General features: G+C 40.7%; 4 protein-coding genes across 5 annotated transcripts in view; 1 reads left to right on the forward strand and 3 right to left on the reverse strand.

The window, feature by feature from the left end:
* eya2 (EYA transcriptional coactivator and phosphatase 2) overlaps nt 1-2,176 on the forward strand; it is a 26,480-nt gene extending 24,304 nt beyond the window's left edge. Inside the window, exons 13-16 of the mRNA XM_086200839.1 lie at nt 49-163; nt 329-450; nt 555-655; nt 955-2,176. Coding sequence (XP_086056965.1) covers nt 49-163; nt 329-450; nt 555-655; nt 955-1,035 — 419 coding nt within the window. The 3' untranslated portion in view covers nt 1,036-2,176. The remainder of the gene's footprint in view (nt 1-48; nt 164-328; nt 451-554; nt 656-954) is intronic.
* A 50-nt stretch (nt 2,177-2,226) lies between these two features.
* On the reverse strand, nt 2,227-7,605 carry tgm5l (transglutaminase 5, like). Its single transcript, XM_086199893.1, has 14 exons — nt 7,463-7,605; nt 7,149-7,331; nt 6,794-7,027; nt 6,543-6,661; nt 5,838-5,966; nt 5,027-5,204; nt 4,421-4,556; nt 4,198-4,301; nt 3,866-4,105; nt 3,701-3,766; nt 3,418-3,618; nt 3,171-3,328; nt 2,791-2,921; nt 2,227-2,686 (listed from the first exon to the last, which is right to left on the reverse strand). The coding sequence occupies exons 1-14, from the start codon at nt 7,467-7,469 to the stop codon at nt 2,533-2,535; spliced, it is 2,040 nt and encodes a 679-aa protein (XP_086056019.1). The 5' UTR covers nt 7,470-7,605; the 3' UTR covers nt 2,227-2,532.
* A 3,099-nt stretch (nt 7,606-10,704) lies between these two features.
* On the reverse strand, nt 10,705-12,352 carry pxmp4 (peroxisomal membrane protein 4). Its single transcript, XM_086199894.1, has 4 exons — nt 12,171-12,352; nt 11,797-11,859; nt 11,510-11,708; nt 10,705-10,975 (listed from the first exon to the last, which is right to left on the reverse strand). The coding sequence occupies exons 1-4, from the start codon at nt 12,281-12,283 to the stop codon at nt 10,706-10,708; spliced, it is 645 nt and encodes a 214-aa protein (XP_086056020.1). The 5' UTR covers nt 12,284-12,352; the 3' UTR covers nt 10,705.
* A 447-nt stretch (nt 12,353-12,799) lies between these two features.
* On the reverse strand, nt 12,800-26,256 carry itcha (itchy E3 ubiquitin protein ligase a). 2 transcript variants are annotated; one of them, XM_086199891.1, is made up of 24 exons: nt 26,174-26,256; nt 24,880-24,955; nt 24,599-24,740; nt 23,617-23,741; nt 22,746-22,877; nt 22,393-22,441; nt 22,080-22,255; nt 21,743-21,971; nt 21,478-21,573; nt 20,680-20,854; nt 20,022-20,091; nt 19,779-19,863; nt 19,330-19,458; nt 18,844-18,916; nt 18,561-18,632; nt 17,944-18,032; nt 17,666-17,825; nt 17,441-17,574; nt 16,959-17,099; nt 16,747-16,867; nt 16,470-16,574; nt 16,260-16,356; nt 16,082-16,154; nt 12,800-15,372 (listed from the first exon to the last, which is right to left on the reverse strand). In XM_086199891.1, exons 2-24 carry the CDS (start codon nt 24,902-24,904, stop codon nt 15,273-15,275), a joined length of 2,598 nt encoding a protein of 865 aa, XP_086056017.1. In that variant the 5' UTR covers nt 24,905-24,955; nt 26,174-26,256; the 3' UTR covers nt 12,800-15,272. The 2 variants fall into 2 exon arrangements, with proteins under 2 accessions (XP_086056017.1, XP_086056018.1); XM_086199892.1 differs by having other exon boundaries at nt 26,153-26,196.
* Nucleotides 26,257-26,600: the final 344 nt, after the last annotated feature.

A 26,600-nucleotide genomic window follows, 5' to 3' on the forward strand; every position in this document is an offset into this window, starting at 1 on the left:
TAAGTGCGAGGCCTGTTTGTTAAAGTCATGCTGCTCCCTGATGGACAGGTTTGTTAGGCAGCCCCAAGCGTGAGGAGTGGTTACAGCTACGCAGGGAGATGGAGGTGCTGACCGACCTGTGGCTGACTCAAGCCCTCAAAGCTCTGGCTCTCATCAACTCAAGGTCAGTCCACGCTGTCACGGCTTGATTTATGTCAGCAGGTCAATCAACATTCGCTGCTTTATATTTAAAAAAAAAAATTGACTCTGCTCCAGATTCCTTGATGAGTAACACGTGTTATTTCAGCTGTTTTTAACTGAGGCTTGTATAAATGTTGTCTTGTCTCAGACCCAACTGTGTGAACGTGTTGGTGACCACCACTCAGCTCATCCCAGCTCTGTCCAAGGTGCTGCTCTATGGCCTTGGTTCGGCCTTTCCCATCGAGAACATCTACAGCGCCACCAAGACAGGTGAGGACAATGACATCATGGAACAACAAAGGCAGAAATTAAATAAAGAAGCAAGAATATCTGTTCAGCAGCATATTAAACATCTGATTTTCTTTATTTTCAAGGCAAAGAGAGCTGTTTTGAGCGTGTTTCTCAGCGGTTTGGTCGGAGAGCGGTGTATGTGGTGATAGGGGATGGAGCCGAAGAAGAGACTGTGGCCAAGAAGGTATGAGACACAATTTGTTGGAGTTTTAGATGCTATGCAATACATTTTGCAGACTGATGACCCATCCAGGGTGAACTCTGCCTCTCGCCCAATGGGATAGGCTCCAGCCCCCCCCCCCCCAACCTCAACAGATAAACGGATGGATGGATGGATGTTTTCTCGTTGAAGCCCATCTGTATCATCCACATGCTCTTTGTCACAAACTATAAATCAGACTGCTGCAGGCTGTTTAATTATACCTGCCATCAGTTTGCACACGTAAACTGTATTGAACATTTATTCCATTTTGTTTATTTCAGAAGAACATGCCATTCTGGAGGGTGTCCTGTCGGGCCGATCTGGAGGCTTTGAGCCATGCACTGGAGCTGGACTACCTCTAGAGGGGGCCAGCTGTCACACACTTTGCTCTTCCTCCCGAATCATTAGAAGCTGCTGCGCTCTTGAATGCAGCTCTGGTGGGTGAAGTTGCCCCTGAAGACTGATTCAGAGGTGGTGTTTCTATTTCAAGCGAGCAAGCTGATGAATTTCAAACCTCAGCCAAAACAGAACTGTATGGAATACAAAGCAAAGCTGCATGAAGCTGAAACTGCTGGACCAAAATCAAAGACTAAACAGTTAAATAAGGGACCAAAGCTTCAGAAAACACTCCAGGGAACAATGATTAACAAGTACTTTTCTATCTCCTCATCTCAGCTTTCACTTCGTGCACAAAAATGAGTTGCACTGAATTTAAAAACCTTCCATCCAGTTTACAGAACGTGGTGAGTGCGTCTGCATGGATTTAAAAAAAGAAGTCCTAGATTTATTGGTTGCTAAACCCATTTTTGACTGGCTAAAAAGTAATTTAAAATCCAGGTTTGATCTTATAATTTGATGAAATAGCTTTATTCATATGTCAGCTAGAATAAATGTCAAATAACATTATAGTTAGAGGCTATTGAAAATAGTCTGATTGTATTTCGCCATATAAATGTGAGCTATTTATTGTCGGTTCAATTCTCCATCAAAATGAGGTGTACAAGGAGGTAATAAAATCCTGGTAAATGACCAAAATGATGCCCCTTTAAACATGTTGGGATGCTGTTTAAGGCCGGGGCATGAATCCTCGTTGATTCTGGGCTGAGTATGTTTATATGCCATGTTTTCATCCTCCTTCCTCTCTGTCCTCAGTTCATTTTCTAATAATCTGTTTGTAATATAGATGAACTGTTTATGGTTGTGCATGTGCCTATTACACTGCCTGTCAGCTTAGCTTTTATTTGTATATAATGCATTATTGTTTTGACAGACAGTTAAAATAGATTAATAAAGATAAATTAATTGCATTGTGGGGAAAGCTGGGTAAAGTTTCATTTCATTTCACATGTTTAATCAACTAACAGTTGTAGGAAACAAGGGGTTAAATGAAAACTAAATAGAGTACTTCTCATATGGATGACATGTCAACATGAAGCTGCACACTTCACCAAGTACCCTTCATTTGTAATGAAAGGTCTCCCCCCTCAGGAGGACAAGGGAACTGCATTTGAATAAAGACCAGTCAAAGGAAAGTCAACGCCCGCAATATTTGTGTTAATTTTTAATTTTTCAAGAAAAGCAGACAGTAATACTTTTTTGAAATCCCTTGATTCAGTTTTGCAGGTTCAAGTAAGGCTGTAGATGCTCAGAAAACTATTTGGTGTCTCAAGCACATAAATATCAAAATAAACAAACTGTACATTCACATTTTCACAATAAATAGCACAAAACTCAACAAAAGGAAGGCAGCATGTTTGGGCAGCCGTAGAGTCTGACACCTGGATTCAACGGTTTCATCTGTGCTTCAAAGGAAAAAACAAACAAACTGAAAGGCAACAACTAAATTTAAGAACGAACATTTAAGAGCTGCAGACGGAGACCATCTTGTAGCCTCTGATGGTGGAGTTGATCTTCTCGAGGGCCAGGCTGGCCTGAAGCATCTTTGTTCCCACCATGCTGGGGATGAAGTTGACTGTTTTTTCCAGTCTTTCACCAGGACGCAGTGGCAGCAGTCTGCAGGAAGACAGGGAAAACGAAAAAATGCATAGAAAATGTTGAACAGATGTCAGTTCATCACTGAATCACTTCTTTAATTCATCATTTCCCACTGGTCTTACTTGAAGTAAATCTTGCCGTGGGTCAGCCCGGCCCCGGCTACACTCAGGATCCCCTTCACTGGGTGAGAAAACGGGTTGGTGAAGACGATTCTGGCCGTCTGCTCTTCGTTCAGTACGACTTCATCTGTAATCTGAGGGAGAAATTTGTTTGTGAAGATTATTATCACACCAAAACCACTGCTCTAATAATGTGACTTATTACCTTAACTACATTCTGTATTCGTTTAGAATAAATTGTAGTTGAAGCTTAAGATAATTATGACGGAGATTTCTAGGACTTTCCATGAAAAACTTGATGGAATTTTGTTTTTTTAACTTTTCCACACTGGTTATTATATACTTAAAATCCACAACACATACAGACTCTGTTCCTTAAGTACCTCTATGAGGAGCTGTGGACTGGTGATATTGAACTCCTCAGAGGCCAAGACACGTTCATGGCTGGTCATGTCCTCCAGGACCACTGCCAGGTTGATCAGGTTGTCCCCCACCACGTCTTCATACTGGGCCGGGAGGATCTGCTGGTTCAGAATCTTGACTATAAAGAGAGATAGAGATGGATAAACCATCAAATCCTGTAATTCAAACCAAAATAGTCCTTAAAATTAAGATCTGAGGTCAATTAACCTTCCATGGGGGCCAGTTTTGCGATGCCGTGTTCTTCCCAGAAGGTGTCCGAGGGGCTGCTGTTGTACTGTTTGGCCTGAGCATTGAGGTGCACCTTCATCATCTTAGCAATACTCTGCCTGTTGACGATCTTCAGAGTGAAACAGATTGGTTCCCTGGCAACAGGAGCTTTATCCAGGATAAGAAAGACTTCCACTCCCCCTGCAGAATAAATACAAAGACCATGAGACATTGAAACGGGTAAAGACGTCTGATTGATAGTCAAAATTATAACTTTTATTACGTCTTCTCCTGAGCGTCGAGTCCTCTGATGGTGAGGAACTCCTTGATGAAAGTGTTGATGTCGGGCCTTGAAATATAGAAAGTAAAAGGTGAGCAAGGAAAATACTTAAGATAGCAGGTGAGAAGCTGTTCATAAATGAATGATTTCCTAGTTTTTGGATCATACTTTTGACATATTTGTAGTCTCGTGTGATGTTCTGGAGGCTGGGGAAGCCCACAGCTTTTGTACAGATGAGGGATCCAACTTTCTTTGTGTCTTTGTTGTGGCTCACCACCCGACCCTGACTCACTATGACTATGTGGACGTCAGCGTTCACCTCGGCGTACACGAAGGGAATGTCATAGAACAGATCGACGCGTCGGTCCATGATAGCTTTAACCGGAGCCGGGCCACAACAGAACACTCCTGTTACACGAGAGAGAAAGGAAAGCTGTTGTGATGTTTTTAGAGGACGGCAAAAGAAGTGAGAAACATTGAACTAGAAGTTTTACACTCACCTCCACTCCTCTCCTGGGGGGTCGGATCCAGGACCTGCCAGCCATCCATGTCAGTGCCAAGATCCCGTCGAGTCATCCAACACTCCACCCACACATGGAAGTTCCTGTGGTGGAGGGTCAGTGTCACATTAGGACTGGCTTTGATAGACTAGTCAGTAATTACAGAATCTCCCCAAATGATCACAATAATCACATTTAAACAGATTCATCAGCTGCTACTGACCATATGGAGTCTTTGGTGCATTTCAGCTTCTGCCCTGTTTCACTGTAGAACTCTTCAATCACCAGGTTGCCGTTGGTGTCGTGAGCAGAGTTGAAGTTTGTGACGACGCGGCAAGGAATGCCGAGGACTCTCATAACTGCCAACATCATTAAAACACCCAGGTTTACATGCTGACGAAGATCATTTAATAGTGTGTCACGGACAAAAGCTGTCTGGTATGTGAGTAAAGACAATGAGACATCACGTCCAAATATTCTGGAGCAGAGGTTCTCAAGGGGGGTCAGGGGACCTCCACAGGTCCGTAAGGGTCAACAGTGGAACCGTCAAATTTTATTTTGATCTGATGAATATTATTATAAATTAATCAGTTTCAAAATATTTTTGGCTCATTTTTTATTATTTTAAGCAGTTTCTTGCAAATTCCTTCACTCATTTTTCACTGTTTTTTTTTTAAAAGAAGAAATCTGATCAATTTGATGGGGAAAATAAATAATGAATTATTTTTTTGAGAATTTTTTCTGAGGGTCCTCCGATCTTTGAGGCTGAATCCTACTTTGTGTGTTTCGCTGCTTGTGTGAGTACAGTGAATCGTGGTGGTGTAATTACCTGTGCACATGACGGCTGCAAACACCCAGCACTGTCCGTACTTGACAGGCCTGAAACCAGACTTGGCCCACTGCCTCAGAATGTCTCCACTCCCCGTCCACATGGACGGATTAACTCCATCTTTGAAGTTGCCAGACCAGTTTCCTTTCAGCACTCCTTGGTCGTCTTCACAGTTGATCTGCACCAAAGAGACAATTCTTATTTTCTATCTTTCTTCAGCAGCCAAAGATGATAAAACAAGCGAGGGCGCCAAACATCTTGCACCATAAAAAGTGATGACATGACTGACACTGTCAGTTTAACAACCTTGGCCAGCTCCTTCACTGCTTTAATTATGTGTTCCTGCATGTGACATTTATTGTTTACATCATTGCAGAAGGTGTGTGTTTTTCTCTGATCACAGCGTCCCAGTTCAAGATGCAACCTGTTTCTAATGAGCAGTGGTGACGCTCATGCTCAGACAAAGAAGATAAAGAATTCAAACCTACTGAGTGCAAAATTGGTGGAAATGATTTATTGCCATCTTTGATATGTTCTAGTGGGGCAGCATGGTTCAGACGTAGAGTGGCTGTCTAGCAACGGGGGGGGGGGGGGGGGGGGGTGCTGGTTTTGATCCTCACTAACCCCAGTGACCATGTTGAAGTATCCTTGAGCAAAATACTGAAGCCCTAATTTGCTCCTGACAGCCCTGCGATGGACTGACCACTGGCCAGGTTGAACCCTGCCTCAAGTCAGCTGGGATAGGCGACCCTTAACGGATAAGCAGTATAGAAGCTGGATGGATGGATACATGTTGCAGTTGTGTTCTCACCATAGCAGAGACGACCCGGCTGATGTAAGCAGGGTTTTTTCGGTTCAAGTAGTCCCGTCTTATGTTCTTCTGGTGCTGAGGGCTGACTTGCAGCAGATTCAGGCACCTTTCCAAAACTCCAGGCTCAAACTTTACGGGCAGAAAGGAAAAAATGTAAATAAAACATGCTCCTTCAGAGTATTTCCTGCTGTGAATATATTGTATTATAACATTCTTCCCCATTTTTGTTTAAAATCTTTAAGTAAAATTCAGCCTTAGTCATCAATAACAGATATTTAAGTTAATTTTCATGAGCTGAACCCTTGAAATGCCATTTTGTCTAAATAATGCCACAGTTATTCAGATGGGCAATTTAGAGGAGATCAGGAAGAAAATGTTAACATACAACAAGCCAAACATGCAAAAAAAATGACTCTACCTGGGGAAAATAATTCTAAATTTCAATTCTGAGCACAGTAGTTCAGCGTGAAAGTCAAATATAATAGAGTGCATGCGTTTTGGGTTCAAAAAGCAGATGTTTTTTGTCTCTTTTGTACACAGTGTATCAAAACCTTAGTATGTGCCATTGCACTCATGTAAATAGAATATTGATCCTAAGAAATCACTGTAACCCAAACCCAACACAGCTCCTAAAAACTACTGCTGTGTTTTTTTTAACATTCAAAGGTACACACATCTTGAGGTTGTCATGTGCTGTTGTCATACCTGATCAAAGGACCACGGTCTGGTGACGAGGTTCTTAGGTGTCCCCATAAACAGCAAGCCCGAGTCATTCTGGATGTATTCTTCTCTCTGATCCTCAAAGGCAATGTAAACCGAATCATCTGCAAGACAAAAACTTGACTTTTAGCGCAACTCAGCGCTGACATTTGATTTACATTATCACTTCACAAATCCTGTTTTATATCAGATGTGTGGAGGCATCTGCCCTTTTCACTGGGCTGATTTGTCCTCACCTTGACACCAGGGGTTGCAGAGCAGGATGAATCTCCCCAAAGCGAAGCACTTCTTACTGCTCTTACTGACCAGGTACAGCTGGAAACTGTAGCAACCCACCGAGGCAGATGCAGGCGAGGAGATGAATATGGTCAGTCTCTGGAGGTTCAGTTCCTCCGGGTCCATGAAGGCTTTCCAGCGGGAGGGAGAAACCTTCATAGAGAAAGTGACTGGCATTATCACATAGAGGCGACCTGAGGCGAGAAGAAGAGACAAATGCATTTAAAATGATTTCAGTTAAAGAAAAGAAAAATCGCTTTTTATCAAACAAAAACACGCCTTCAGAGAACCCAGAAGACGACCTGTGATAACTACCTATCATAACTTTGATCCTCAGGGATGCCGTTTTAGGGTTAAAGGGACGTCCCTTCATCTTGAGACTGAATTTAAAGGGGGCTCCTCTTCTGACCACCAGGGCTTTAGAGCTGCTGAAGCCCTCCGTCCGATGCCTCTTAAGGTTCTCAGATTTTTCCAGGTTAACATTTTGAATGGTGAAGTCTGCAAATAGAAATGAGGAAAATAAATTGAGATGAATTTGGTAAAAACTGCATTCTGTGTGCAGCAAATAGGAAGATCGAGGTGAGGTGAGGTTAAGGACTAGTAAAATGAGCAGCTACAGAGGATGTTACCTTCCATCTATTTGTGTCTCTTTGTCACTGTGACTCTTTGTGTCTCTGATAACCTTTATATCTATGCCAGCTTTGGCCCCACCCTCCACAAGCATCTCACATGTAGAAATGAACTGGTTTTCCTGAATGGTTGTTCGGGGTGATGAACCTGAATGTACCCAAACAAAGGCAACATCACTTGTAACTCCTCCTACTAAACTATGTGAAAGTGCACCTTTGGACAAACCAGACTCACCCAATTCTCTGGAACTTGGAATTCAATATGATTACGTTAGTTTTTCTGGGTGTGAACTTGAAAACGTCTCCACTCTGTACTGTTTGCGTCACACAGTTATGGGATCTATGGAGGGAGTAGTAAGATTTTCATTTGGCACAAATGTATGGCAAAGGTCCTTTTCTCCGAATGTTCAGCTTAAAAACATGATTATTTGACATAGGATGTGCTGCACATGCACTACACTGCAGCGCCGCATTTTGTATCCGATTTTTTTTTTTTTTTGCTACTGTTGTTGAGTTTACACAGCTTATGCTTGCTCTTTTCAAGAATGTTTTATCCTTAATATCGATGAACGATCAGAGAATAAAATATGCAGTAAATGTTATGGACTTTTGTATGTGTAATTTTAGAAATTGCCTTGACTCATCATAATAAAATTGAGTATTTGTTGTGGTTTTATTACAGCCACAAATTATCATTTGGTGATTATCTTTTTGTTTTTTTTTAAGGAGCAAAGTCAACTACAGAGTGAGCGGAGCGCCTGTGCAGTTGAAAATAGTGAAAGACGGATCCGTCAGAAATACTTTATGCATTTTGTGCGATTTATTGCTCAAAATTTACAACGAGGAAGGATTAGGTTTGATCGGTGATCATCTCGAGCATCAGTTAAAATCTGCTGAGAAAAGAATCACATCCAACAATACAAATATGTCAGATATTGCAAAAGCATGCTGCAATATTTTCTCTTCTCTGGCAACACACGGCTCGCCAAACCTCCCGTGGCTGTGGAAGTGTTAAGCTGTGACTCACTCTCACTTACTGTGGTTGGTTAGACCTGTCCACAAGAGCACATACTGTAGCTTCATTGGGTTAATCAAGTTCAGTGAGTCAACCTCATTATAATGGCGAGTGTGTAGAGAAACGTGAGATGGATGCAGTGTTTGAGAAAATGAGTACGGGGGTTCAAGCTAGTCACCTAACTGGTCTCATTTCATCAGAAAAAGACTTTTTTCAGCCTCTTAAAGATAGAATTTAAAGTAATATAGCCAAAGTGTAGTTTTCTGGAGGGTTTTCCTGAAAAGAGGTCACAGCGAGGTGATACAATACACATTTGTGGACCACCTGTCTTGTCACACCTGGTTAATGACATTGTTGTCTCCAAACACTTACCACCCTCCAACAGAAGCAGCCAGAAAAGAGGGAGACTGCACTCCTGGATCAGGAGTGGTTGTAGCTTTTTTCCTGAGAGAGAAGGAAAAAAATGATGCTCAAGAGTTGTATTTTTCAGGGTACAATTACCTCAAAATTAAATAATAAAGTCATTACTCATCCCAGAAGCTGTTACGCACTGCCTGAAAAGTGTGGGAGTAGACTTTCTGACTAAGTTTAGATTCATCTCCAGGACTAAAGCTAAATTGCTTTATTGCACAATTCACATTGAGTGGAGTTATTTACAATGACACACAGAATGTGGAATGTATTGGGTGGGACGCATTGCTGGAGAATGGAAAATTGATGCTTAAATTAAAGTCTAATTTGTCATAGATTTGAATAAAATAGAACACTTTTAACCTGTTGCCACACATTGGAAAGATGAAATAGAAACACAGTTTGTAGGAGGGTTCCTGCATATCAGGTAGCATAAAGAAAAGATACGGCAATAATTCACTGACAAGATACAATGAAGAGCATATTCACAATACAGTTGGTACATTCAGTAAATCAACACCAAAGCCTCGCATGCATTCAGCTCTTTCACAATAATGCCATTGCAGTTCTCATTGGGACGAGTTGAAAATGTACCTAAAAAATACACGTAAACATGAGAATCAGAATCAGCTTTTTCAGAATCAGAATCAGCTTTTTCAGAATCAGAATCAGCTTTTTTGGCCAAGTTTGAAGCACAAACAAGGAATTTGACTCCGGTTTACTAAGCTTTCTTTGAAAACAAACTTATGTAGAGGTTTATACAGAATAAGATAATAGAATAAGATAAAGATAAAGCTGTCAAATTCCTATAACAATATATATAAGCATACATTAGTTTTTTGTGCACATATATATATATATATGTTTTTTTCTATTCTTTTTTTTATTTTGGGGTTTATTTGTATGCATTTTTTTTACCGGATGGTGTAAAGTATCAAATGTCATTTTAAAAAAGTTGTTTAGGTACGAAGCATAAAATGGCAAAATTGCAATCAAGAAGAGAACTTGATGACATGCATCATCCATCAGTGACATTCATAAATATTGTTGATATTTAAGCTGAATTAATCTGACTTTCTGCGTTACAGTCGTAACCATTCTTCAGTAGACGGATGTTCAATTTCAAGTGACGACTGACTTAAGAAAGACTGGAGACAAGTTTGACTGAGGACTGATTTCATTCAGCATCCAGCAGTTCAACATAATGGCACATTATGAGTGAGTCAACACTCCTTCAGCTCCTAAACAAACGTTAACACACATTCATCAGCGAGACATTCAACGTGCACGTCCAGGGTTTCTAGAGCAGGTGCTCCATGTCTTGGGAGATATTTCTGAGGATGGAATTATCATGAGGTTAAAATATTTAATAAAAGGGAGTTAAATGCTTCATTACAACGTGGTTGATATTCTCCTTTGTGTACTTCCGTATAAATGCAGGTTCACAGCAGCATTTCTTTTAAGTGTCTTTTTTTATCTTTCATTTTGTGGCAAATGAGCGCAATGTCATGGTCCTGGAAATCAAATTCAATTATTTAATTTCAATTCATTTTCAAAAAATTAGTATAATCCACGAAAAATTGAGCAAATGAAAATCATCACAGTGTGTAGATGCGGCTTGCTATTTCAAGACGAGCTTTCTCATGTTGTGAATATGCTGTTTCTCTGTCTTGTTTCACAAATATTTCAAGAAAACACACTTGCAAATGTTCAGCAAACACTCAAAAACATACTTGGAATATTTATGATTATAAAAAAAAAAAAAGAAGAAAAGAACAGTAATACTATTATTGGTCCATGTTGGCACATCAGAAGCTTCATTTGAGAGCAGCAGTCCGGGGCTTATTATAAACAAGGAAGTCGGCGATGTCATGCCACATGTTGCTGTCATGGTAGAGGTAGTTCATGGAGGACTGCAGTGAGGGTTGAAGTGTGTGTGGATAATACTCAAACAACCACAAGACGATGCCCCAAACCAGGGTGGCGAACAGTGGGAAAGGATCTTGTTTTGGTTGGGGTATCAATCCTTTCTCTACGGCCAGTCGTGATAGAGCGAAGAGGATCCTGGACAGCAAGTACATGTTGATCTAGAGTCCAATGAAAAGGAGATTCGATTGATGGAAGCCGTTTGGGAAAAAGTGACTGTTGAGGAATTCTCCACACAGGACATTTATTTTTCCTTTCAAGTGCTCACAAATAGGCTTCTTGATGTTTTTCCACCTACTGCATTACTTCTTTGTGACCTCAGAATGCAGAAAGAGCTCGCCACGTTTAACTTAAGTGATTTTAATACCTCAACTGGCGGCACTGAATGGGATGTGGTATATTTGATTTGTTTGTAGCTCAAATTAAAGTGTTTATGGTTTACTGAGCATATGGCTGGATAAAGAAGATGCGGGATTATGTGTCAACAGACATTGTTAGAGGTTACCAGTAGCTTCAAGCTAAGTATACATGGCTGGCTCTTACTGCATTCTGGACTCACGATAAAAAAAATGGACCAAAAATTATTTTTGTGAGCTCAGACATCACACTTTTTTTTTTAACTATTGTTTTAATATACAAACAGGATGAAGGAATTGGAAGCAACAGGGGATGTGGAGACCACCAGTCAGTCATACCTGGCTATTGATGTTATTATTGTCTCCAAACACCAACCATCCTCCAACACAAGCAGCCAGGAAAGAGTGAGACTGCAAACTCCTCCCTTGGATCTTCTCCTGCAAGGCCTGCAGACCTTTGTACGTGAACACGAAGCATGCCAGGTTGCGGGAGTGAGTGTAGGTAGCTTTCAGAATGGCTTTGAGTTTGTCCTTCAAACTATGAGAGAGAAGTCAGACATGGGTGTGAGTCCTGGGACTGTTGCTAACAACCGCTATCAAATCATAAATTGCAGTTCAGTTATGACCTGCCACTTCTGAATAGGAAGGTCATCACCAAGGCATGTGGTGCTCGAATTTTGGCACCATATCTGGAAAATAATCACACAAACATGAACTCACACTGTGGCACTGACATGGAACGTACATAGTTAGGAGTAGAACAAATGCCCTGTAGAACCCAACGTGATGAACACGAGATAAATGAACAAAATGCGCAATATTTCTGCAAATACTCTCGTATTTAAGATATTGCCTCAACACTTCCCAGCGGCTAAAGCTAAACTAACTATGAACTTACAGCTGATTAGCAACTGAATACCTTTTAGCCACTGACCCCAAGGTCGTGAAATGAGCTAATTACAGCAGTAACGAGCTACAAATTCTGAACCTGTTGACTCACACGGCGCCGTTTCGGAAACCTTTGACGACCGCAAGCGCCGCTCTGTATTTCTCCTGCTGCAGCAGATTGTTGACGGTGTATAACAATGTTTTTATCGGGTCAGGACCTGCCATGGTTTTTCACTGTAGCTGTCAGGACACAATTACATGCTGCACAGTTCAAGATAATGTGTTACGACGAAAGGCCGCCGGGGTGCAGCACTGAAACATTGTTCCTACGTAAATACGATATCAAAAAAAATTGTGTTCAAGAGTGTTTTGTGGATTCAAGACATTGATTTCATGGGGGAACAAATGTTTAAATTCTTTGATTTACGTTTTTTAAAGTTCATTTGGTGAGCTTCAGATTTTGTCGCTGTTCATCTGTACCAATTTATGTGTTTTGTACATTTTATCAGTTAAAAAACACCCAGGGAACGATATTAGAAACACTTCTGGGGATAAGCCAGTGCTTTAATTATCAAATACATATGAAATCTAAATTGAAAGTTTTAATGTTGTCACGTTCATTCTGTGCCCATTGTTACACATTTAAATTTCATTTAAGACACGTTGTAACTGTTTAGAAAGGTGCTATGTTTACCCATATGATCATATGTATTATAGCGTACGTTACAATGCCTTGAATATTAAAATATAGAAACAACAATTAAGTTGTAATATGCTTGCAGTGATAATAAATACTGCAGTTCAGAAGAAAGCATGGAGAATCATTTTATTACCATTTTTCTGTCACTCCAATCCTTTGTTACATGAAACTAATAAATAGTACTGACTTCCAGTTATCAAAAAAAATGAGCGTAAAAAAAAAAAACAGTGATTACACCTATCAACATGATACTAACACACTAGTTTGTATATTTCTAAACAATAACTGGCCCATGATCTGAACACAGCAGTGATTTAACAGTGCCGCATTCAACATAAATATCTTAGGGTGTCACGGCGCATTTATTAGTTGTACGGTTAAAAACCAATGTTATTTTAATCCTCTTCCCTCCCCCAAATAATCTCAGCAAATGTCTGAATACCAGTGGCCCCTCAAAGAGAGAGCTCTAAGTGTCAGACAAACGTCAGGCTCGTATCAAGTGAGCAGCGGCTGCCAGACTTAGAGGGTCCGAATGCATGTTGGGTCTGCAATGAGATGCTTCAACCAGCAAGAGCAGCTGCTTGGGTGTACCTGCAAGGACACAGCGCAGTGTTCCTGATTTGCTATGCAGCCGTCTTATTGGTACAAAAGGAAATTGCTCGGCACAGTTTAATGTCTTTTACAATTTCTTGTGATGTCCGAAGAACTTTCTCAAACTGTCTGAGAAAGTCTTTTATTTTCTTATGACTTAACAGTGCTCAAGAATGCATATTAAAATTATACCAAGCAATTTACAGCGTGTTGCCAGAACACATACACAGCTTGACATATTATTTGTAAAAGAAACACCAATTTACAAATTATCAATTTCATGTTAGCGTATAAAATACAAATCCATGTAACTGGCCTGTTGAACAAAGACGTCAATTCCACAGTGACAAGGTGTAGAAAAAAAATTGCAAGGAAGATCGTTACTTTTGTTAATTATTGAAAGTAAGATACTTACTTACGTACTTTTTTTTACTTCAAGTCCTCATCAATAAATTTAGAGCACGATGATGGGGAACATTTGGAACCGATTGCGACTAATTATTTAAGATCATTTATTACCTTTCTATTGTGTCCAATTATTTACAAAGAAATTTTCCGTTTACACCCTGGAATTAATAACATATTCCATAGTCATTAAAAGTGATAAGCCAGCTGATTTGTGTGTGATGTCATCTATTTCATCTGAATACCTCACACCCTATAAAACTAGGGCCATTCATTTATCCTTACCATCAAATCTTAATTCTTAATTTCAGCCTGCAACACAAAGGGATCCTCTGTTTGGGTTAAATATATGTATGAAGATGTTAAACACATTTTTCTACTTAATATTTACATAAACAGCATTAGTCACTTAACAAATTTAATAGTTAAGATTCAGCATCTTCATTACTGAGCTGCAGTCTAAACATCTACCAGAGAATTTGCTACCACTCAGTGGGAATATATCATTATTTTACAAATTATTATCAGTTTTCCATTAAACAATAATGCTCCCACTTCATCAGTAACAGCTCTTACTCGTTAAGAAGAAAGTACCTCACACCTTCACTCCAAACATGATCAAATATGATTATATTACAAACAGGAGACACCAGTTCAGGAAGGCAAACTCTGTCAAATTAAATCACAAACCAAACCAGTTTTAACCGGATACGTTTGAAAAAGATCTCAAATTCATCCTAGAGAATTAAATCATTAGCAGGCCTAAATGTTGAAACTTACTATGGTCTTACAAAATGATCAAACTATAGCTGGAAAAAAACGTTTTCTACAAAACTATTGCACATAAAAAATACAACCTCTCTCAAGAACAATCACACTGTCTTAATGTTCACAGTAGCATGTGCAAACTAGTTCAAAATTTCAAGCAAAGAAATTCAAATAAGTGAAGTTATCATTAGTTTGCATGTATATATATATATTTAGTGATCTGCCCATGATGTGCTACAAGATTTCAATCTAGTCCATTCATTCTTTCAAGAATAAAAATAAGAGTTGATTCTGAGAGACCCAAAACCATGTTTGCTTCTTTTATGATGTGTTTCCATCTCAACCCAACATGATGTTTCCTCTGAAATGATTATTCTAGTGCATAGGCCAAAGAGAAGGCTCTTCGAAAATTTCTTCTGCTGAATTCACATGAAACGTAAGAGACAGAAATTGCGCAATTTACAGCAAGTGCAGGCACGACATCGCCTGACAGTGAGTGAGCTAAGTGGGGTGAGGTCAGGTGGATTAGGGCGGAACTGATCATAGCTGTGACGAGGATTCACAGTTCTCTTGATTTATGACGAACAGCTTAGAAACAGCTGTTCTTGCATATGATGGTGTGTTGATGTGATGGCAATTAAAAATCTCCCCTTTTAAAAACAGCTCCTGGCTGCAAAGACTATGAGTTGAAAAGTGCTCTTGTCTGAAACTAATATGGCTCCTTCCTGCCATCTTGTTGCTCCTGCGGTGTCACTCCTGGCCGAAGCCTTCCGTCTCTTCTATGGCGAACATGAGTTTCTCCTTCAGCTGCTCATAGCTCTTGTAAGGAGGCAGGTCCAGACGATTAAAGCTTGACAGAACAAATGAGAGGGAGACAGGTGACTCCTCACAGCATCCTGAAGTCAACCTGAATTCTGCATTTACTGAGTCGACTATCTTTGCATGCACAGACAAAACAAAGTGCTTGGTTATTATCATCTTAATACGATTATCCCTCATCTTGATTTTAAAATTGAGCGTCATTTTATCTCATCTACATCACTGTCTGTTCAATCTTGAAAAATAAATCCCAAGCCGATCATACCATTCCACGGCGGTTATGAGAGTATTAGCATTGCTATAATTTTTAGCAGAAAACATTAATGTACATGACAAGATTGCACTTGGCCCGAGGAGCAAATACTGGGTTGTATCATTGTTACCGTGATAAGGTTAGCAGCATTAAAAGAACATTAAAATGTACCAGTGGATTTTCACCCCCCCCCCCCCCCCCCCAAGAACCCACTTTTATCTGGTCCTCCACACATTGGATCAATGACATATTTTGTATTAAAAAAGGGAATTTTTCGCCCCCAAAAAACCAACCCAAAACCGCATTTATTGTTTCACTCTTTAAACCCATTGTGCTGGACAAATACATTCAGTTTTTTCACAGTGTTCTCTAGAAATAATGACTCTGATATGACTAAGAGGGCTTGGTCCTGAAAGTTTAATCCTCAGCAATTTCAAGGTTTTTCAGAAGAAGAGCGTCTATATGGAGCCAGAAAAACTGGCCTTACCATGTGTGACTTCGTGGAAGCCAGTTTTCTTTACCAACTTTCTCAATGCAGAACTTTTGTGGGCCGTTGCTTCCTACAGTAGTAAAAAAACAAAACAAAATAAAATAAATAAAAACTGAAAATGAAATGAAAAATCCAATACTGACGTGATAAACGACATGTGTTTTTTGTTTCATACCCATCAGGTCAGCAAAGCCACCCACAGGAAGACGACAAGTTCCTGTGACGAACTGCAGCAGTCTCATCCTCTTCTCATTGTCCATCTCCTTCACAAACTGTCATCAGGTTGTTCACCAGTTAGAAAATCCAGTATCACCATTCTGCTCGTGATTATGCTGAACACATTAGCAGCTTGAATCATGAAGTCAGACTTGAGTGTTGAACAAACCTGCCAGAACCAGAGGATCTGCTTGCTACTTCGGGCATAATGCCTGTAGATGGTGTTTCTCTGCCAGTCCACTAGGTCGATCTCTTGCATCCCACAGAGCATCACCTGAAGTCAAGAAAGAAGCGGGATATTTACTGTGACACCAACACAAAATACACAATATACAGGCAGAATCACCAGTTTCAATTTAATGAAGTCTAGTCTTCACAAGACAACAGCTCTTTACCAAAATGTATCGATGAAGCTTTCCTGTTTAAGAGGAGTTGTGGACAAGTACCTCTAACTCCTTAGCATCAAAGTACTGCAGGTATTGCTGGGGCAGGACTTCATTGAAGCCCTCAAAGAATGCCTGAGTCTGCTCCTCCACACCTCTGGAGAGCCTCCATTCTGCCACTAACCTGGAAAGTTACAGATTTAAACGAAACGGTCAAACATGGTGAAGATACAAAACTGAATGTGGAGGCTGAGGCAACAGGGAAGCAGCGGTACCTGATGTATTCCTCCTTATTCTCCTCAGTTACTTGAATGTTTCCTCCGTCTGGTTTCAGCTCGTGGGTAGTGACTTCTCCCAGGATCTCCTTGTCTACTGAGAAGAACATCTCCAGGCCACACTCCTCTATGTTGTTATCCCTGCAGGCCAAGAGAGTTCATACCATTAAGATGAAACAGTGAAAGAATTATTATGAAATTATAGATGCTTAGTGTACATAAAAATATAAATCATACAAAGAACTTCATATAATGTCCAGAGGAATGTCTAATGTTGGCTATCCTCTTTGAGAACTTCTTTATTATATGAATAGTAAGACCGAGGGCATTTCTCCATTGGTTTACTGATTATAGGATGTGGGTTGTGTAGGTTTAGTATGACTTTTAAATCACTTGTGATTACAGTTCAACACATCTCCCAGCCTGTCTTTGTCCATTAGCTACTCAACATGTGCCACAATATGTTTGTGACCTAGACTTACTTGATCCAGATGAGAGAGTTGTAAAACTCTGGATCTATGGACTCCAGGTCTTTGAGAGCTAGAGGCTTGTTAAGGATACGCTTGTAGAAGGGCAGTGAGAAACCCGTGTCGATGAATTTGCCGTGGAATAAGGCCTGGAAAAGAAACGCAAGCTGTCAGGTGAATCGTCGAACTATCAGTGTGAGTTCAAACTTGTGTCGCTGTAAGGACAAATAGTGCAGGTACCATGGCAATGAAGCGCCCTATGAACTTGAAGTACTTCAGGTGATCGGGGTTGATGTAGGAGGCGGGGTTGATCTGAAGACAGTAGTTGTCTTTGCCAGCATACTCGAACAGACAATACATAGGATTCAGCACTTCATGAGAAAGCAAGAAGAACCATTCCCTGAAAATATAACCAGAAGAGAAAAAAAAAATATTCGTGAAGCTGCTCATCCTGGCTGAGGGATGTAATTGCAAAAACCTGTAGATCAATTGCATGAAATAATTCCAGGTGAAGTTACCTGGCCACACCTCCGTAGTCCAAACCCTCTTCTCCAGGAAAAATGATCCATAGTCTCCGTCTCAGATCTTGAGGATGGAAGCTCATGATCTGTGAAGGCAGGAAAAATGATTAAAGCAGTTACACACACCTGTAATAGTGAAGTGTTGTGGACTTTTGCTGAGCAGCGACAGTCTCAGCTGACACAAGTGTTAGTTTGAGTATGAGCAGAGTACTACACTAGGGTATTCACTGCCAGGGTCAGGAACAGGAACATGTTTTAGCATGGTTGAAAAGACTTTTCCTTTTTACTGTGACATCCTTCAAATTTTTGATTTCATTACAGAGACCGACAGCAGCTGTGGTTGTGTTAAGCCAGAGGCGAACAGGTAGTTAAAAAGTAGCAGTTGTTTTTCTCTGTTCAATGTCCATTTCACCATTTATGTCCTGTACTGTTGTGTAGAAGGAGAATCCTGCGCTCGGCAGGCATTTTGTCCTCAAATTACATGGTGGAGGAGCAGGCACACAGAGGAATGAAAGAGGCTTTGATAGTTTAGCTACAAATACTGAATAATGTTGCCTCGACACAGCAATGCTGCTGAACAGAATACAGAAGAAAGTAGACAGACTACTGATCACCTGCTGGAAGGAATCCTCAAACAAAGTTTTCCTGGAGACGGTGATTTTAATGTGCTGAGGCATCGACAATTGCTGACGGAAAATCACAGAAATATTTACAGGTTAAAGGGTTTTGCATTCCATTAACAGTGACATAAAAAAGGACAGGAAATTCACCAGGTAAAACAGCCTATTCATGTGAAAATATCCCAAAATCTCAATCTTTAATCTTACATTTACAATTTCAAAAAGGCAAATAAAGGGTAATTAAAGATTTGTTGTGCTGGGATGTTGATGCTCTTACCTGACACCAGAACCTGAAGTATTGCACTTTGGCTTTGAAGTCCCTGACGTAGGTTATCTGTGGTCCGTTTTCACTGTGGAAGAAGACCAAAAGAACAATTTCCTGCTCAAGAAGGACACTGAAGAAGTGGACACCAGCATTTCAACCCAGAGCAGTACTGCTGCTACTGTGTTACAGTATGAGGTTGAAGTCTATACTCAGCAGGCCGACTGAGGCCAAAAATGATCTCAAGGTAACGTCAGTGAGATCTGCTATTAAACATCTGACATCACCGATTTAAACACGCATGTATTAATATTACTGATGTTGATACTGGATTCATTTACCACTGGATGATGATGGGACTCTGAAATAAAATTAACCTGATGGTCCTAGTTCATGTGTTCAGTTGTTTAAACACAACAGCTGACCAATAATCACTTTTGGAAATGACAGAAGACTTTTAGTTTATTTTCCTCTGCTGTATCTAAAATAATTTAAACTTACAGTGAGGATTTTCCTGTGCGAGGGTCAATGTAGGTTGTGGTTCGTCTGTTATGATCAACAAAGTAGGGAATGCCATCCACGGTGAACCTCATCTCCCAGCCCTCTGGCAAAGGCTTGTCATTCAGCAGCCTGAATAATAGCAAGACACAAAAATCCCATTACATGGAAAGTAAGGCAGTGTAATTAGTGAAAATGTGCACCAATTAAAAGAGATCTCACTGTACACAGGAGCTCTACTTAGTTTGTCGGGTGGGGTGGGTTGGGGGATTATGAGGAAAAAGTGTGAAGCAAACTTCCATGACTATTCTCCCTCATGCTTGTGAAAGGATTCAGGACCAATTTATACACAGTGGAAATGAGCGCATTCAAATGCATAATTACCTGCAAAAACACACACACACACACACACACACACACACACACACACACACACACACACACACACTCACCCTTGCGTCCTGGGGTCTTCCCACTGTGTTGTTCGAGTCGGGTGGTGAACAAAATACACTCTGCCGTTGGTGTCTGTTCTCTTCTCTGAACAAAACAAAAATAAAACACAATTCATGAATTTCAGAGAACATTGGCTGGAAAAGGTCTCTGTTAACATCACATTCACTGTGCTTTTAAACAGCTTTATCATAGTGTTCCATAGCAACCACAGCTAAAATATCTCAATATTCTCTGATATTTACCCCAACCGTGTGGCAAAGGTCCTAGTGGGTCAAACTCTTTATTGGCTGTCGCTGCAAACTGGTCTTGGAGCTGTGAGAGTGAGAGAGTGAGTGAGTGATAAAGAGAGAGTGAGAGAATGCCTGCTGATTCTGTATTCAATCACTCTTTTTATCTAAAAAGACCAAATGACACCAATGTCGGGCATCATAGCGCTCCTCTGCATCATAAACAGTCATCTTCCTGATGTAGCCAGAGAACTCAATCAGTCTCAGAAACACAGAAGCTGGACAGACTTCAAGAGTCATTTAGAAAAGAGCAGACTGACAGCTTAAGTGGCAGTTCTTAATGGGAACTCGGTGGTTATTCCTTTATTTTGAAGGTTTTTATGTGACACAAGTGATTTAGAGAAGATAAATATGAGCGAATACATTTCTGCGTATACAAGTGCAATATAACAGAGACGTGATCTCTGAAATGTAAGCACAAAAACAAAGTCTGCCTCATAAAATAAAAGGAAGAACATTCAGGTGAGGCAAAATATATGTGATATGTGCTTGAAGCGCCCAACTGTGTATGATATTTAGATTCTTCAATAAGAAAACATAATTGTAGCTCATCTTCATTAGCTGTTTTGAAGTGCGTGAAATAAATCCAGTAAAAGATGCCGACGGTTCTCACCCCGTAAATGAATCTCTGGTTGAACTGCTGCATGGCGCCCTGCAACTGGCTGCGCTGGTGCTGCCACTCCTCATAATTGCGCACTGACTCCTGCGTGGGGCGTTGCCACGTGGTAGTCCTCGTTATGTGGTCCACATAATACACCCTACCCATTGGGTCCACCCTGCGCTCCCACCTACAGGGACAAAAGAGTAAATAGAACGCAGTACTGAGCTGTGTGTGCGCCAAATGCTGAATGCGCAAAGAACTCCACTCTACATAAAAAGTAGCCTTGCAGGTTACTTTAACCTGTTCTATTACTGTTACAGAATTGCTGAACAGCAGTAAAAGAATTTTTTTTTTAAAAAGCTGATGCTATGATAATCATCTCCACCAAGGACGTTATATTTAGGCCTTTGTTTACTCATCCACTGTCAACAGGAGCACACAAATCATCACGAAACTCGTGGAAGGGTGGAGCTTTGGCCAGTGAAGAGAACAGTACATTTTAGAGCAGATCCAAACCACCAGGCAGATTATTTGTTTCTTGCTTCACTGTCTATTCTATTATCTCTCAATCAAAGAATGGGTTGTGATATGCACATTTTTTAAAAACATTAAACATGTTGTGCCTGGACATTTCATTTACCTCTCTGGAAAGAAGTGAAGGACCTTGGAAAAGGTCAGCTCTCTCTAGTATGCCACTGTATTTAGACACAGTGTACTAATCATGTTACTGTATTGTACCTGCACTGTCCAACAGAATAGAGCAAGAACTGTTGTTAGTATTTTATACTCTAACATCAAGTGTTTTGGTACCCGGTAGGCAGAGCCTCAGGCCGGTCCCAAGTTGTCCTTTTCTCTATGTGATCCACAAAATAGACACGTCCATTTTGATCCACCCTTTGTTCCCACCTGCAGAGACACGACACATGTGAACAGGAGATTCAGACAGAGTTCAACTGCAGCATCGTTTTGTCAGTGAAAAACTAAATGTTTTCACTACATAATAAAACACAGTTGTGCAGCTGCAACTACTGCAGAGGCTCTTTTACAGAACAAAGAGTGGCACGCTTCTCTGTACCCTGGCGGTAAGGGGCCACTGCTCATGGGTGTGATTCTGGGAGCAGCTGTGACTGGAGCTGCGGAGGCCCCTGGTTTGGGGCCGTTTGCTGCCTGTGAGGAACTTGCTGTTGCTCCTCCTGCAGCGGAGTCATCCTGCTGATCTGAACATCCGCTCGCAGATGCTTGAGAGGAGCCGTCAGACGCTGGGCCTTCACTTAGCTCACTAGGAGAGGAACTGCTGGAGGAAGCTGAAAGGCAGGTGGAGAGGAGGAATGACACAACTGTCAGTAAACGACTCGGTATCGGTATGTGGGAAAACATTTGGACTTGTAATTTTGGAATTTGTATTTCCTTACATGGTGAAGCTGCAGGTCTGCTGGGTGCAGGAGGCGGTCGGGCTGGTCTCGGAGGACGAGAAGCAGCGGAGCCCCCTGGAGACCGGGAAGGAGAATTCGTACCATTGACAGTGAGACTATTAGGTACAATGACCCACTCCTCAGAGTCACTGGAAGGAGACGTGTCTCTGCTTGCCCTTTGGATAGAAACAGGAACACAGGTCAAACTCATGATCTTTATAGTGCATTTTTGCCATAAACATATGATGAACAAATATCCCATTACATGCACAAACCCATCATGTATGAGCAACAACTAAAATATTCACTAGACCTGTTGCTGGTGTCTCCATTTTGTTTTGCATTTCCATTTGGAACAGAAGCTGGAAAGAAAAATGGGAAATAGAGCAATATGAATTCAAGATGTAACTACTGTTCTTGGAGAATTTGTGACTTTCTCAATGTCTAAAGAATGAGAGTGAAAAAAAATATTAATATCAAATATGATGAATTATGTGGACCTATTTTTCCATCTTCTTGGGTATGAATGATTAACAGGCACATATTTTATTGGATTCAATCCAAAGCCCTGTGACGATGCTTTACCTGGCAACAAAAATGGCTGAAAATAAAAAGAGGAAAGATTGTTGCTGTAGTTCTCCTGGGCCTGCACTGGGCCAATTTTACCTTGCTCTTTCTCTGCTGAGGCCAAAGTTTCTGGGTCCACATGCATGCCATCCAAGCAGACTGACAGGTCCCCTACAACATCCCGGGGGTCTCTGTCTGAGCACAGCTGCAGTGTCCGGACCACCTCACACACTGAAGAAGAGACATGGTCACTGAGCCTACTAGAATGAAAACAGCTGCCAGGGCTGTTATCAAAATGAACTTTCAAAATAAACCCTCATTTGCTCCTCACCAGGATGTTACTATCAAACTAACGCTCTACAAAAGACAGGAGTCACTGTCGGCTAAAACCAGTTATGCTTGCCAACTAGGCCTCTAGAATCGCGTTCACTCTTGGTGGTAGAGAAGCAAGCAGCTGTGGCTGAGTACAAACCGAAATGCTACATCAAATGGTTGACACATGCTGACCAGGTCCGAAGGGAGCATTTGTATTGAATTAGTTAGCCATGTATCCCAGGGAAATTATATCAAAGCCTACTAAAACATTCTCATAACAAACACAAGCAGATGTGTACACAGTGACTGCTTTTGGTACAACATCTGCTGAACATAATATGTTGCTGGCAGACACACACATAATGAATGAGACGGTGAGATTATCCTGAACTAAATAAACCGTGCAGGGGGAGCTTTTGTTCCCCCTGACTGCTTCATAGCGGTCTGTGGGAATCAACCCCCTGAGCCTGGGAGCATTCTTACCACGCTCTACTTCTTTGATAGCATGTTGTCTAATTCAGGATTAAAATGACAAATAAGAGCAAAGTTGAATCATTATGCTACAGAATAGTATTGAAGCGTTTAGCATTCTATTTGATGGATTCTTTTGATGGATGTGTTTCAGAAAAAATGAGGGGTGGAATTGTAAACTTACATTTCAGGTCATTAGCCTTGAGGGTTTCGCTGATCTCCAGTGTGGCCATGCCCAGCAGGATGTCTGCCTTCAGTGTCTGGTGGCTCCAAACACGAAATATCAGCTTGCTGACAGGAGTCACGATTCTGTTGAGAAGCAGGGCAACACCAAGATGTTGTGATTGTCAACAGCTCAGAAAAACTTTCAAGGATGAGCCGCTCTAGTCCTGAGGCCCTCCATCAAGGATTAGTTTGCAAATGGATCTGAAGTGAATTAATGTTAGTTTTTGTGATGAACATTCAACAAGATCACATTTCTGCCAGTAGTTTGTTCCTCTGCATCTCAGCCCACTTGTGCACATCTGGGGGGAAACTTACAGACACAGATGCTAATTTTAGTTGCTTAATGGCAGTGACTATTTGAGACATTGTCGGAGATGAGGATGTAACCGCGGTGACGATGGTGCTTGGGCGCTGTAACAACCTTCACAGTAGGACAGCTGCTTGTCTTCAGACTAGGAATGATTTCCCTACTGTTAGCTGTGAAGCTTCCAGCATCCTCTCCACTCTCACCAGATTCAGGTGAGCATATTTCAGCTTTTACTGAACAAGTAACACAGGCGGATGTCAAGTTGTTGGCTATGAGGTTTAAATGGACACCCAATTTCAGATTTGATTTGATATGTATAAATAAAAGATATAATTTGTTTTGTTTGACTGTGCATTTCCTTTGATTATTAAGCTCGTCTTTGTTTAATCACTAAGTCCCTGCTGAGGGACTTTTGCCCAGAAACAGATCAGACTGTGAATCATCAACCGTTTAGACAATAACCTCTGGACAGCAACTACATGTAACGTGACAATATCTCAAACCTCAATAATGTAGGAGTACGAAGACTTTGTTTAGTTTGAATCAATACAATTTAATTATCAATTAGCTCATATCTCAATAATTAATCAGCTATTTGTTTGCTTGATAAACAGAACATCTGCTGTATACTTACACTGTGAGAGCCTGCTTCCATTTGGGACTGTGTGTATTGTTGCACTTGTCGGTCCTCTTTGACTGGCCGTCCACAGCTACCTCCACATACGGACTGGGACCAAACCAGTTCTTTTTGTTTTCTTTCAGCTTAGCTGAAAGTACTGGAATGGGTGAGAATATAAAATATTAGGATGAAGATAAATAGTTTAACAAGTTTTGCAGATTTGTGACAAAGGATTTTTTTTTTTTTTTTTGTCAAAGTGTTTGTCTTTTTTTTTTGTGGCAGTTGAACCAACATACCTGTGACTTGCAATTGGGCCTTCATGGTTCATCCATAACACGGCAGCCTTGTATGACTACACTGAAAGGACAACAGCTGCAACCAACAGACATGCATGTAAATAAACACAACATCCCTGAGCAGGTAAACCACTGTTAGAGTGAGCCAGTTATTAGATTGCTACAGTCAGCCTTGCTGGCTTCATGCACACTGAACATTGAAAGCAGTACCTAGCTGGACAAAAGATAATACGTGGCATAACAATATGATATCTGCTGGCATTAAATGGTCAAATGAACACTAAGCACCGATTCTGTCTACACGGGGACGCACAGCTGCTTGAGCCATGTATATACTGGGCGATATTTGCAGAAACCAAAGCTTATCTGATGACAGGAATCAAATTTAGCACAAGCCATCAGCCAAATGTTGCTGAAATGTGTAACTGGCTTGTAGGACAACTCACTGGCCAGAAAAACAAATGATTATCTATTGAGTGCTGGTGAGATATGAACATTAACTAGCTACGTCTGTTGATGGGCAAAGAAGTTATTTTTATCGCCCTGTCTGTTGTTGTGACGAGTTATATTAGAAGTTCAGAAGTGTGGGAGGTTGAAATGATGATTTTTAGCATTGTTATCAAAGTCGTCCTAGAATTTCCTCTTCCATCAGTGCATCCCCGCTAATAAGGTATATCCCAGATTTACTAGGCAGAGTTTCGTTAAACCATCTTTCACCTTATTTTCAATTAGAGGGAGTTTTTAAATGATTTAAAAGTTAAACATAAAAAGAAGATGTGAAGAAGAATAAATTCGTAGAGTGTTTATAATGAAGTTGTCAAGGAATGTTTAGACTGGAAGCTGCAACAACAAGGCAGCAGCTTTACAGCTCTATTAGCGCCGACGTTAATTGTCAGGTTAGCAGGAGCCATCACGAGTTGTTGACAAGCCTTTACGTTGAGGCTTAGCACTCGGCTAGCCTATCGTATTCCGTCGGTGTGTTGTTCTCAAGGGTTCTTGGCTTTCGTGGAAATGTCTAGTGACCCATCTCGAACACTAAGAAGTTCCACAATATAGAACAACTTTGTTTGCCGACGTCCCAAACACAAGCTAAGGTGTTTTTGTTTGTTTGTTTGTTTGTTTTTAACGTTAGCTAACATGTATCAATGAACATGAACTAGATATGCTAACAGCAACCACCTCACTGGGTGGCTTCAATCATTCGGTAGAGGGAATCGGGCACGTTTCGACACTGACCGTCCATATCTGATAGAGACAGACGATAAAGTCTTACACAGACATTGATTTCCCCTACCGCTGTGGTTAGAATGTTGTCAGGTTGTTGCCTTCCATCAGCACAGACCGGAGTTCCGACAGCGAGCCAGGTCGAGACCAGCGCTTCCGGTACGACAATTTTCAAAATAAAACTACATAAACGTGCACACACACACACACACACACACACACACACACATTTATATATATATATAGTATTTTAACTTTGACCAAGATGTAATGCAACATCCAATTGTCACATAATGTACTAACTAACCTGTCGCAACAACAAATATTTTCGATGTACTTACAGATTTTTTTTTTAAATTAAATCTCCAAAAGCAGCTTAATATAAGTATTTTCAAGACAATTAATCATCACTCTATTCATAGAAATTTGCAAATGTATTTTGAGTTTATTCCTTCCACCTATGACTATATGTTTTACAAAGAAACACTTGAATTAGT

Source organism: Aulostomus chinensis, chromosome 3 (genome assembly GCF_037954235.1).
Source record: "Aulostomus chinensis isolate RoL2024-O1b breed Wild chromosome 3, RoL_Achi_v1.0, whole genome shotgun sequence".
Classification (NCBI taxonomy): domain Eukaryota; kingdom Metazoa; phylum Chordata; class Actinopteri; order Syngnathiformes; family Aulostomidae; genus Aulostomus; species Aulostomus chinensis.